The sequence below is a fragment of the Pseudorasbora parva genome, chromosome 23 (genome assembly GCF_024679245.1).
Source record: "Pseudorasbora parva isolate DD20220531a chromosome 23, ASM2467924v1, whole genome shotgun sequence".
Lineage (NCBI taxonomy): Eukaryota > Metazoa > Chordata > Actinopteri > Cypriniformes > Gobionidae > Pseudorasbora > Pseudorasbora parva.
Genome location: NC_090194.1, coordinates 12,404,757 through 12,416,992, shown reverse-complemented (window position 1 = coordinate 12,416,992; position 12,236 = coordinate 12,404,757). Strand labels below are relative to the sequence as shown.

General features: G+C 36.7%; 1 protein-coding gene across 3 annotated transcripts in view; it reads left to right on the top strand.

Moving 5' to 3' along the window:
• The first annotated feature begins 2,730 nt into the window (after nucleotides 1-2,730).
• The window catches only part of dpysl2b (dihydropyrimidinase like 2b), a 33,851-nt gene continuing 24,345 nt past the window's right edge, over nucleotides 2,731-12,236 (top strand). The window contains exons 1-2 of one of the 3 annotated variants that reach the window (XM_067434273.1): nucleotides 2,731-3,271; nucleotides 3,796-4,062. In XM_067434273.1, coding sequence (XP_067290374.1) covers nucleotides 3,811-4,062 — 252 coding nt within the window. In that variant the 5' untranslated portion in view covers nucleotides 2,731-3,271; nucleotides 3,796-3,810. Of the gene's footprint in view, nucleotides 3,272-3,396; nucleotides 4,063-8,308; nucleotides 8,595-12,236 lie in introns of those variants that run through there. The other 2 variants (XM_067434274.1, XM_067434275.1) reach the window with 2 other exon arrangements.

The following is a 12,236-nucleotide window of genomic DNA, read 5'->3' as shown; positions in this document are numbered from 1 at the left end:
CCGCAAGTATCATCTAGCAACTCTCAAATCACGTCTGAGCTGTACAAACCAAACTGTGGTCCGGCCAATCACATCGTGTATAGAGTCGGTGTGCGGGGCTTAACATAATGGCCGAGTTGCGCTTTAGTAAACAAGCTGGCGAATGGCATTCTTTCGAAGACTTGGAGTTAACTTTTCTCTGAGAAAAGAACAAAGAACAGCACTGAAGTCATTCTTAAAAAGGGAAGATGTGTTCGGAGTTTTGCCGACTGGATACGGTGAAGCTTTCAACTGCTTCATCTTTGTTGCTCTGTTTGGTGTAGCGCTATCCTATCGCGTGCCGAGGGAGTTTGAAAGACAACCGTTTATCCCGCCCCCCGGATTGAGCCCTGTCAATGGTGAGTTTCCAGACCAAACTAACTATAGCAAACTATACAAGTTTCCAGACCAAACATCTTGATGTGGGTCTGGCTTGTCAGGCTACCAAAATGGACTCTCATTATCCGATTCTTTCTAGCTACACAATACCCCTATCAGTTGGATCACTCACTACTGAACCACATATTATTATTTCATAGCGTAATGTGTTTTCCTGCTTTAAATGAACCAAGAACTTTTACCCCCATTTCCCCGGTTTAAACCTAAAGCAACTTAAACCTTAAAATATTGTTTTGTTTTGTGTCAAGATGCACACCGGTAATGTGTTTTGTTCTTTGTTCTTTTTTTAAGACATCTTTATAAAAGCTTAAATGCCCTAATTGAGCTAAGGCTTAATCCTGGCTAAATCCAAGCCATGTCTGTAAATCTGGGCCTTTCTTTTAAAGATGAGGCTTCATTATAGTTATTGGCTGATAGTTTGTAAATGACACAGTGCAGTTATAGAATAATTAGACATCACATTTTGTTGTAGCAGGGGTATTTTATAGAGAAAATAAATTAATAATCAAATAAATTACCAAATTGTTGTCAAATACAGATGTGTTTTTAATATTGTGATATATTATTACAATTCCAAATATGTGGTTATTATACTTTAAATTATCATTTATTTCGTTGATGCAAAGACTTTTCAGGATGGTTACTCCAGTCTTTAGTGTCACATGATCCTTCAGAAATCATTCTAATATTCTGAATTATTATTACACAGTTCTGCTGCCTAATATATTTGATGAATAAAAGGTTCAAAATAACTGCATTTTTTCAAAATAAAAACATATTTTCAAATAATATAAATCGCCTTTACTATCAATTTTATTCAAATTAACACATCCTTACTGAATAAAATGATTTATTTATTTCAAAAAAAAAAATGACTGACCCCAAATTACTGACCAGTAGTGTATATTGTTGTTCCAAAAGATTTCTATTTTTAAAACATTTGCTTTTGCTTTTATTTTTTTATATATATTTTTTTACTTTTTATTCATCAAAGTATTATAAAAAAAGTATCACAGGTTATGAAAAAATATGAAGCAGCAGAACTGTTTCCAACTTTGAAAATTAATCATCATATTAGAATGATTTCTGAAGCATCATGTGACACTGAAGAGTGAAGGAGTGATACTGAAAATTCAGCTTTGCATCACAGAAATAAATGACAATTTAAAGTATAATAAATTGAAAATCAATTATTTTAAATTGTAATATATCACAATATTAAAAAAAAAAAATCTGTATTTTTTTGATCAAATAAATGCAGGTTTGATGAGCAGAAGAAACTTCTTTCAAAAACATTACAAATAGTAATGTGCTCGCCTAAAGGATTATTAGGAACACCGGTTCAATTTCTCATTAATGCAATTATCTAATCAACCAATCACATCGCAGTTGCTTCAATGCATTTAGGGGTTTGGTCCTGGTTAAGACAATCTCCTGAACTCCAAACTGAATGTCAGAATGGGAAAGAAAGGTGATTTAAGCAATTTTGAGCGTGGCATGGTTGTTGATGCCAGACGAGTCGGTCTGGGTATCTCACAATCTGCTCAGTTACTGGGATTTTCATGCACAACAATTTCTAGTGTTTACAAAGAATGGTGTGTAAAGCGAAAAACATCCAGTATGCGGAAGTCTTGTGGGCGACAATGCCTTGTCGATGCTAGAGGTCAGAGGAGAATGGGCCGACTGATTCAAGCTGATAGAAGAGCAACTTTGACTGAAATAACCATAACAACCGAGGTATGCAGCAAAGCATTTGTGATGCCAGAACACGCACAACCTTGAGGCGGATGGGCTACAACAGCAGAAGACCCCACCGGGTACCACTCATCTCCACTACAAACAGGAAAAAGAGGCTACAATTTGCACAAGCTCACTTAAATTGGACAGTTGAAGACTGGAAAAATATTGTGATGTCCATCCCTTTATGACCACCATGCACCCACCCACCATGATGGGTACTTCCAGCAGGATAATGCACCATGTCACAAAGCTCAAATAATTTCAAATTGTTTTCTTAAACATGACAATGAGTTTACTGCACTAAAATGCCCCCCACAGGCATCAGATCTCAACCCAATAGAGCATCTTTGGGATGTGGTGGAACGGGAGCTTCACGCCCTGGATATCCATCCCACAAATCTCCATCAATTTCTGGCACGTATACTTTAAGGCAGTTCTGAAGGCGAAAGGGGGTCAAACACAGTATTAGTATGGTGTTCCTAATAATCCTTTAAACAAGGTTTATATATTTATATATAAGGGTGATTAAATTATGGGAGAATTTTCATTTTTCGGTAAACTATCCCTTTAAATCCTTAAAGTTCTTATACATTTCCTTTCCTAAGCGATACATAATACAACTGCCAAATACTGTACGGCCATCTGATGTGTGCATAAGAAAAGCTCAGAGGGACCACGCAAGCTCGTCCACTTATAATATAAGTCATATAAACATTGAATTTATATCCTCCGTGATTGGTCGTGGCTCGGGCGTGTGGTGCTGAAAGGACAGCGCCCTTAACTTTAACCTGCATGGGCGTGGCGCTTCAACTAACGGAGCAACGGGTCTTTAGAAGAAAACAATAAACATTACGAGTCATTATCCATTCAATGACTAAACATAATACACATTGCTCTTTATTTACCACCTCAACCGCGTGTTCAACAAACAAATGGTGTGGACGCTAACAGGATATCACACAATGGGCATTAAATGACAACTCATCCGGGGAAAGAGCCCTCAGATATGGACACATTACATCTTTAACCCTCAAAAAACCGCATCGCTTCCGCTGTTTCTCCCCTCATCTCTCCAGCAGAGCGTCACCTCATCCTCCGTCGGTCTCACTCTACTGTACGGTAACATCCATGAGATTTTCTTTAACTGTCTGTCTATCTGTCGTTGCGATATAATGCTTTTAAATCCTGATGCGTTGCGTTAAATAACATAACATAGCATCATTTGCGTGGTTTACAGTTATTTGCATAAATTCTTCATGTTTTCTATTGTTCAACATGAGTAGGCATCATTTCTAAAGGGTTTTTCATTAAGGTGTTTGCTAGTTTAAATCATATTATATGCAGGACTGAATAGTGTGCATAATGAAATCTCATAATGACAACCCATTTAGTCAAATTTCTATCATAATGTTTTATTTAATTTCTGATATTTTCACCCAGTATGATATTCTTAGAGGATTCTTATTTTAATTATCTCATTAGAAGAAAAGAAAAAAAATCAATTTGCATTTAGGAATTGTAGGAACCTCCTCGCCTCACATGTGATGCTGTTTCTCACCTCCCAATGGAAAAACTAACGTTTAGTGCCCACTGAACTCTCTAACCGGTGGTTTACATGCCTTTGCGTCCATCTGACAGTATTCACTGAGAGAAATGTCTGCTGTCGGAGATTTGCCTGGGTTCTTCCAGAACATGGGAAGCTCCAGCCCCAACCAGCCACGGCAGAAATTCTGTGGCATGTTCTGCCCGGTGGAGGGTTCGTCAGAGAACAAGACGCTGGACTTTGACTCGCTGTCCTCAAGGAAAGCTCGGGTGATCGAGAGGCAGAAGGACGTCTCCAAACCACGGAAGGTGGAGATCAGAAGAAGTGCCGGAAAAGAAATTCTGCAGAACCTAAAAGACGAGGTAAGAGCTGCAGGGATTGTGCACTGTCATGTGGGTGGAAGCAGTCTGATTGCATATATCAATCTTCAAGCCTCCTATGCTTATAATAACAACCAGTTCTCAGAAAGCATATTGCTTGGAGTATATTGATATGCCTTAAATATGCCAAAATATTGTAGATAATAAGGTAAGGTGGTTAGTAGAATCCAGGTTACTATGAATACTGTTTAAAATCATTAAAACGTTTTCAAAGTGAACACCCAAAATGGTTTGTGAATGTTTTTGTTCTTACGTACAAGTACCGGTAATATTCCTTGCTCTTTTTAATTACATGATTTTTGTTATTGATCTATAAATTTGCAGTCCAAATGTTAACTTATTGCTGCAGGGATGATATCAATACCTGGAAAACTCGTTCCCTCCAGGTTTTCCTGTTGAGTTTTTATATTTCAAGTTATGAGTAAAATAAACCGGTAAACATAACTCGACTATACTATTTGCGCTACAACGCTTGGGCGCTTTGCTGCAGTGTAATTTACACACGCCCACCAAATCGGGTTTTGACCACTTCATTAGGTGCAACATTCGGGTTCCAGAAGTAAAAACTCCATTAATTTTCTCCATAGGGAAATTGATTTTCAATGATAATTTATAAACCTTTAAAGCCAGCCTTACTGTGAGCTACGAGGTTGTTAAAGCTACTCAATGTAACTTTTCCGTCCGCTAGAGGGCGCCTATTCGGGTTTGAGCGCAGAATCTTGGGACGTGGTCTTCACCTCACACTCGGTGGAAAAAAATCGGGATAGGACTCGGGCAGAAATCATGTTCATGGATGCGATTATTGACGTTACTGTAGTGTGAAGCAGAACAGAACCGAAAGATGTGGAGCTGAGCAAGGCCGCTGGAGCGATTGTTATGCAAACACACAGCTCGCGAGCAGTGGGACTTTTATTATGACGGGACACAGTCGCTGGCACCATTTCCACTTTTCCAGTCATGAGGTAACGCAGCTCTGTTTATTATATAAGATACATTTAAGTGTGTTTAAAATTATGTTATGATGTTATTCTGTGCGTTTGGTCAGCGGCTGCTGTGACACTTGTTCACACTGCTAAGAGTAAAGCGCAGAATAAAACTGCAGAATAAACTCAGTTTCTGCAGAATAAAACCGGACACCGAGGGTAACACAGATATGGTGTAATTGACAGGCGACTCCCTCAGACGTCCTGCTCCTTGGTTAAAATAGAAATTTTCTCACAATTGACAAATAGTTGGAAACATTTGGGATATTGAAAGAACTTAACTGAACAAAATATATAACACTGGCCTGGTTTTACTGCAAAAATACTACATAGTGCACCTTTAATTGATAGTATTTGCATTTGTTGAAGTCGACAGGCCATATTATTTTAGCTTTGTTTTAAAATAATCATGTTTAACAAAAAAAACTACATTACCCATGATGCTGTACAGAAAAATACACCAATCAGGGTAAACCAAGCAAAATGCAGCTCTCTTTAGCTCCGCCCACTCTCATTAAGCACTGTGAATTATGTTATGGTGTCGGTTTCCCTACACTCTCAAAATATTTCAATATTTCACTATATAAGCATATTTTGCAATAATACAATCAACATTTTTAAATGTGTAGTGTTATATTCCTCCATCATTTTTAATTTGATTATGCTGTTTGCAGTGCTTCATGGGATTGTAGTTCTTTCCCTTACTAAAGCTGTTTTGTATTTTTTTCCGATTTGCAAATAATTTTTTGCTTTAAATGAAAGTTTGAAGTGTTGCGATTTACCTCATAGCTGGTTGGTATAGTTCACGGCTTATAACTCTTTTAAAAGATGCCTTTTTTGAATCCCTATGGGAGAAATTAATAGGAAAAGCCAGTGCAGCTGGAAAAGTGGGTGGGCACTGTTGCACTCTATTAACATGTTCTCTGAAATTCTTGATTTCTGATTGGTTAATTGCAGCATCCTGTTGTCAAACATTTTGTATAATCTAGTGCTGGCAAATCGATTAATCGCGATGAAGTTTTTGTTTACATTGTGTGTGTGTGTGTGTGTGTGTGTGTGTGTGTGCGCGCCCTTGTTTATATTACATTGTGTGTGTATGTGTGTGTACACACACACACAAACATATATACACTCAATGCCAATTTATTTATTTATTTACATAGATTTTTATGATTTTTTATTGATTATTATCGTAAAATATATTAGTTCTGGATGATACAAAATGTGATCACTCTTTGTTTTTGTACAGTCAACAACCAGCTGACTGTACAATATCCCCTACTTATTTTTAAGGTTGTTGCAGGTGAATAAAACCATGAATTATTTTAAGGCTTGAATATTTTCTGTTGTTCTCACAGTAAAAAGTTCAAGGATGCATACAACTTCAGTGGTCATTATAGACCTTATGTAGCCATGCCCCTTTTTCAGATCGGCGCTTGTTGTGTTCTGTCTTCCGGTTTGCATTTCCACAGTATAAAGGTAAGATCTTTCAGATTTATGATTTAACCGCTCACTTTAAAATCGTTCTGGTCTGCTGACATTTGTTAGATATCTGCTTCAAACATTACAACGCTCATGATAACTTTGGTTAACTAATAAGTGAATCCTTCTCTAATTACTCTTTGACAGCCATGCAATATAAATATACAGAGTCACTGCAAAAACTGGTGCATAAGATCAATACTACACAAAGAATATGGTGCAGAAGGTCTATAACTCACAAAGGTTTGTAAACTTAGAAATAAGGTGCAGCCCTTCTAGTTAATTTTTTAATAAGGAAATGTACAATGGACTTTACAGTCCAGTTCTTGTTCCCAAGAGTCCAGTAATTCAAAAGGATGTCTGTGTGGGCATTGGTATCTGGATGTGGTAACCATAGCTACAGAGACAATGAAGCTGAACGATGATGAAGTATGCCCCAATAGGGCTTTGAGAGCAATACCTTGGGAACTGTTAAAAAGCTCATATGCCTGTTTTCCCTCTTTATATTTAGAATTAACCTCCTTATTCTCATAAACCATAGAAGAGAAAGCTTTATAGCCATTTCACTGAATGTTCTTACTGCTGTACATGATACTAGACAAAAAATGCTATGTCACCCATAGCAAACAGGAAATTGTTCTGTTTGGCAAGGGTGATTTAAAGCCACTCCTTGGCTTTTCCTCACTGACAGGCCGTAATGACCGCAGAGATCAATAGCATGTTTAAGTCTACTGCATTGAGACCAAAGTAGCCAGAAGGACCCGGATGTTGAGCTGTAGTCTTTGCGGATTATAAGGCAAAAGATTGAAGTTAAAAGGCATTGAGTGTGGTCTTATTACGTAGTATTCTGCATTGCCTGAGCTAAAACTGTGCAAACATGTTGTGTTACTCATAATGGCAATCTGAGGCCATCACATTTATTTTATTTGCTTATTGTGCACAAAAATGTATTAGAAAGCCATTTTCAAAGAATATATTCAAAGTAAAAAGCAAAAAGCATGATTGTTTCATGAATAGTCATTTTCTTAGGGTTTTGAATAAAACAATAAAACAAGCCTTTTAATACGGTCAAGAAATGTCAAGATCTAAACGGATCAAATGATAATCTCATTTATAAATTAAAATATAAAGATGTATTATTCTGGGCCTATATCACAAATAATTATTATGAGTTAATAATATGAAAATGCTTTACTGCTATTTTTTTCTTTTTTCTACGAGAAATTCAAATAAGATTTCTTAGGTTTCTTAAGATTATTATTATTATTATTATTATTATTATTATTATTATTATTATTATTATTATATGTAACTTTTTACAACCTTTTTAAGATTTTTAGCCTCACAAGTGTATACATGAATTTTAATTCAGAAATTGAAATGTTTATTTATTTATTTTTTATGTAGGCCTACACATTGTTGAGGCCTATTCAAATCATTATCTTTATAAATCGATTTTTTATGTATTTTAATAACTAGTAGTTAATTAATTGTCCCCGAAAAAAATGTCACGTCTTTGACCTATTTATTAAACTGCATAATCATTAGCATCCAGTTTAATATTCATTGCTGAAACAGTTTATTTTTTTCCATCAAAAATAATTGTTTTCATTTCGATCAGATCAGATCATGAAAACACTGATGTGATGTACCATTAAAACAATTGTCTGAAACATTGGTCACCCTCTCTGGACTCACTCAGAGGAGGAGCTGCTGGCTATCCAGGGCGGGGTTGTGCGCATGCGCGGTGCTCTCCGCTATGAAAATCTCTCGTTTTGTCTCAGACAGTCTGGGTGGACTTGGTGCATCAGTGGAGAGGAGATATTGGGCACAGGTCCTTTGTCCTTTACATTTCCAGCGCTTTTGCCTCTTCCGTTCGCCGTTCGTTTCTCGAGGACTACAAAAATTGTCCTAAACCAAGCCATTTCCCCTCCCAAACAGATCGTTGCATCCACTATTACTGTGATAACGTTAACGGTTCATCAGAGGGAATAGAGCATAACGAAGATGTCTGGCTATCAGGGCAAGAAGAATATTCCCCGCATAACCGTGAGTTATGGAATATCTTCTTTAATCATTCGCTAAGTATAAAGCATGTTTAGTGATATTTAAAATCCTGATAATAAATGTGTTTGATTTGCAATGCTGATTCGAGCTGAACGCAACGCTCCGCTACAGTTACGTTACTCAGGTGCTTGAAACCGGTTAACTTGTATAATTTTTAAGCGAAATTCAACTGTCAAGGTCGATAATATAGTTATTGAAGCAGTAACGTTACTGCAGCACTGGTCTGAGATTCACACCCCATCTACATCGCGACGCAACAAAACAGAAACGTTCCCTTTATAATTAATGAAGCTGTTTGCACCGTTAACTTGCTGACTGTTACAATGCATAACGAATTAAGCATATGTGTATCTAATAATTGCATCAAAACATCCCATGGTCAAATCTGTAGTCTATTTCACCAATGACATTTACGCGAACAAAACATGTTTGAGGGAGCGGTACAGGATAATGGAAAAACGCATGGCAAACCTGGGGGAAATTATCATATTTCCTTCCTCAGTACAGTAGGCTTGATTTATAATAGGTGCACTTCATGACCCATCTGCATTTTTTGTGTGTGTGTGTGTGCATTTGGCCAAGCCATGCATTGATACAACTGTGTAGTGTCACAATAGAATAGCCATTACCGTGCATCCCCACCCCTCTGATTATAACATGTATGCATGACATCACAATGCACCTAATTTGATCTGTTTTATTGTAATACATGCTGCAAATAGCTGTTTGGAGACGGTCGAAAGGAGCTCCCACTCGGCTCGGCTGGGCTGGTGGCGGGTGTGCCTTTGTTTCTTTTCAAAGGAAGCACTTTCAGCTGAGGTTTTGGGGGAGAGCTTCAGGACAGCCTTTTAGATTCTCTAAGCTATGTTGAATGAGAAGTAGGTGGGCTGTGGTTTCCATCCAGCGCGTTAGGGAAACCACATCCAGCTCTTACTAAGATCTAAGAGGCTGGAGGAAACCCAGTCCGAGGAGGCTACATCCCTATAGCACGTGCAAGATTGCATGCTAAAAGATTCAAATATGCAGCAAGGAATGCATTCGGATAAGAAACAAGGGGACATATTGCGAGAAGAATGCCCTGTTTGAAGCCTCATGGAGAGAAATGCTTGTGGAGTCTGTGCCACACCCCTATTACAGTCTTTTAGTGTTGCATCTGTGGCACATCGGAAAGTATGGGGATTGAACGTTTCGAAACAGATCTGTCGATTGACGTCCCTAGTGCAAATGTCTCCCGGTTTTGATTTTGACTTGTTGCGTCTGTTAACTGTAGTCACAGCTTGGCTCCATCAGTCATCACCTCTTGTTCTCCCTGTACTGTAGTGGAATTCATGTGCAGTCTCGACCCGAGATGGCTCACCGCGGACCTCCCAAGCACTGTGACACAAAGATCCTGTGCATAAATATTCTCCTTTTAAAAGCTTCAGCACAATTGGGTGATTTGTTCTGGTGCTAGTTGTAGAGCGCATGTTTAAAAGCAATTGAAATGGCCATGCAAATGACAGACACAAACTCAGATTGACCTTATTAGAGCTGTACTTCCTGACTTTTGCCCACCCTCCTGCATAAATAGATACAGGCGTGGTTTGATGCACACATAGTTGACACACAAGCATATGGCAGCATGGCTGGTGTGATGTAGGCTGGCTGGAATGGTTGACGGGTGGGTCTGGGCGGACCAGCTGCATTGGTCAGCTGCGCAGACAGGCGGAGGAGAGTGACTGACACCTTCTTGTGCCTCATTAAAGATGAATGTTAGCTTTAAGTCACCACCTGCCTGGTCACTTTTAGCTGTAGTTATGAGGTCAGATATCAGTAAAGAATTTTTATGGTCATAAATTCATCAACCGCATAGGTAAATTCACTTATTTTCTTGTTAATAACTTAATGGCGTTGTTGCATAATCACGTATTAATAACTTGACGAATAATAGTTCTGTTACATTATTGTTTGCGAATTTTTCAGCATAAGCAAGAAGTATTGTAAAAGACAAAAATAAATAAATTGTCAGTAAATATTTATATTCTACATTTGCTTCAATATTTATTTATTTACTAAAGATGAAAGATAAAGTTTTATTTTTGCCCTACTCAATTATTTATAAAGTAAATACATATATCCCATTTTAAAAAAATCTGTATTTAGTACATACATTTATTTAGAATGTTTTTTTTTTTATATTAGTAGTATAGTTAAATAAAGTTACCAAAACTTGGTAAAGGAAATAAAATATGAATATTTAGTGTGTGTATATAATTATTATTATTTTATATTTATTTATATTTATTATATTTATTTTAAAATGAGTCTATCATCTATATTCAGTAGGCTAAAACATTTTTAAGTAGATAAGTAATTTATTTACAATATTTGTCTATAAAGGTTATATTTTATAAAATACAAGTTTTATTTTAAATATTTATCATGGTTATGGAGTTATTAAATAAATTACTTTAGTAAAGTAAATAAGTACACATTAAATATTTGAGTAAATAAATATTTATTTATAATATGACTATCATCTGTATTTAATAACTATGTAAGTAGATAAGTAATATATTTACAATATATATATAAATAAATGAATAAATGAATATATATATATATATATATATATATATATATATATATATATATATATATATATATATATATATATATATATATATATATATATATATTCATTTACGAAATATAGATGATATTTTTATTTTAAATATCCATAATGGTTCTGTAGTAATTCAATATATTAGCCTACTTTAATAAAGGAAATAAATACATATTAATTAAAATAAAATATACGATTTATTCAGTAATTAAAAAAAAATGTATTTAAAACACAGCTATTATCTGCATTTAGTAAATCTATGAATAGTAAATAGTAAGAAGTACTGTATAAATAAACATAAGAAATGTATTAAAAAAAGACTTAATCGTCATTCTTTTGCTTGTAGTTTTTTTTTAAATGTACAGTTATTGAATCTACAGTGTAAATGATGTCCAATAAAACGTACTCGGTTACTTTCGTAACCTCGGTTCCCTGAGAGAGAGGAACGAGTATTACGTATGGGAAAAACTCCTTTTCTCGAGAATGTGAAGCAAAACTTTTAATAAAGGTATCTATGTAAAGCGCAGTGAGCTGCACGGCCATAGCCCAGCGCGAGGAGCGCTCTGATTGGCCGGGCTGCGGCAACTGCAGGAACCTATGGTGAGGCGGCTGAGAGGAACGAACCAATGGGGGGCGTTCCAGAAGCCCGCCGAAAAAGGTGCTTATATTTGCATACAGGAGGCTATATAAGACCCTAATTCGCCATAGGTGTCAGGTTTTAAGATCGACTGAAGCGATACCTGAGAAGCATAAACACGGCACGGAACGTAATACTCGTTCCTCTCTCTCAGGGAACCGAGGTTACGAAAGTAACCGAGTACGTTCCCTTTCGAGAGAGGTTCCTCGTATTACGTATGGGAACACAATGTAAAGCGCCGTGTGTGCTGACTGACCCAGTATACCCAAAGCACATGTTATAAACCCCCGAGACACCGACAGAGGCGGCTTATAAGGGGAATGAAGAACCGGAAGAGTCGGTTCGTTTGAACAGCTGATCGGACATAGTCGGATCTTATGAT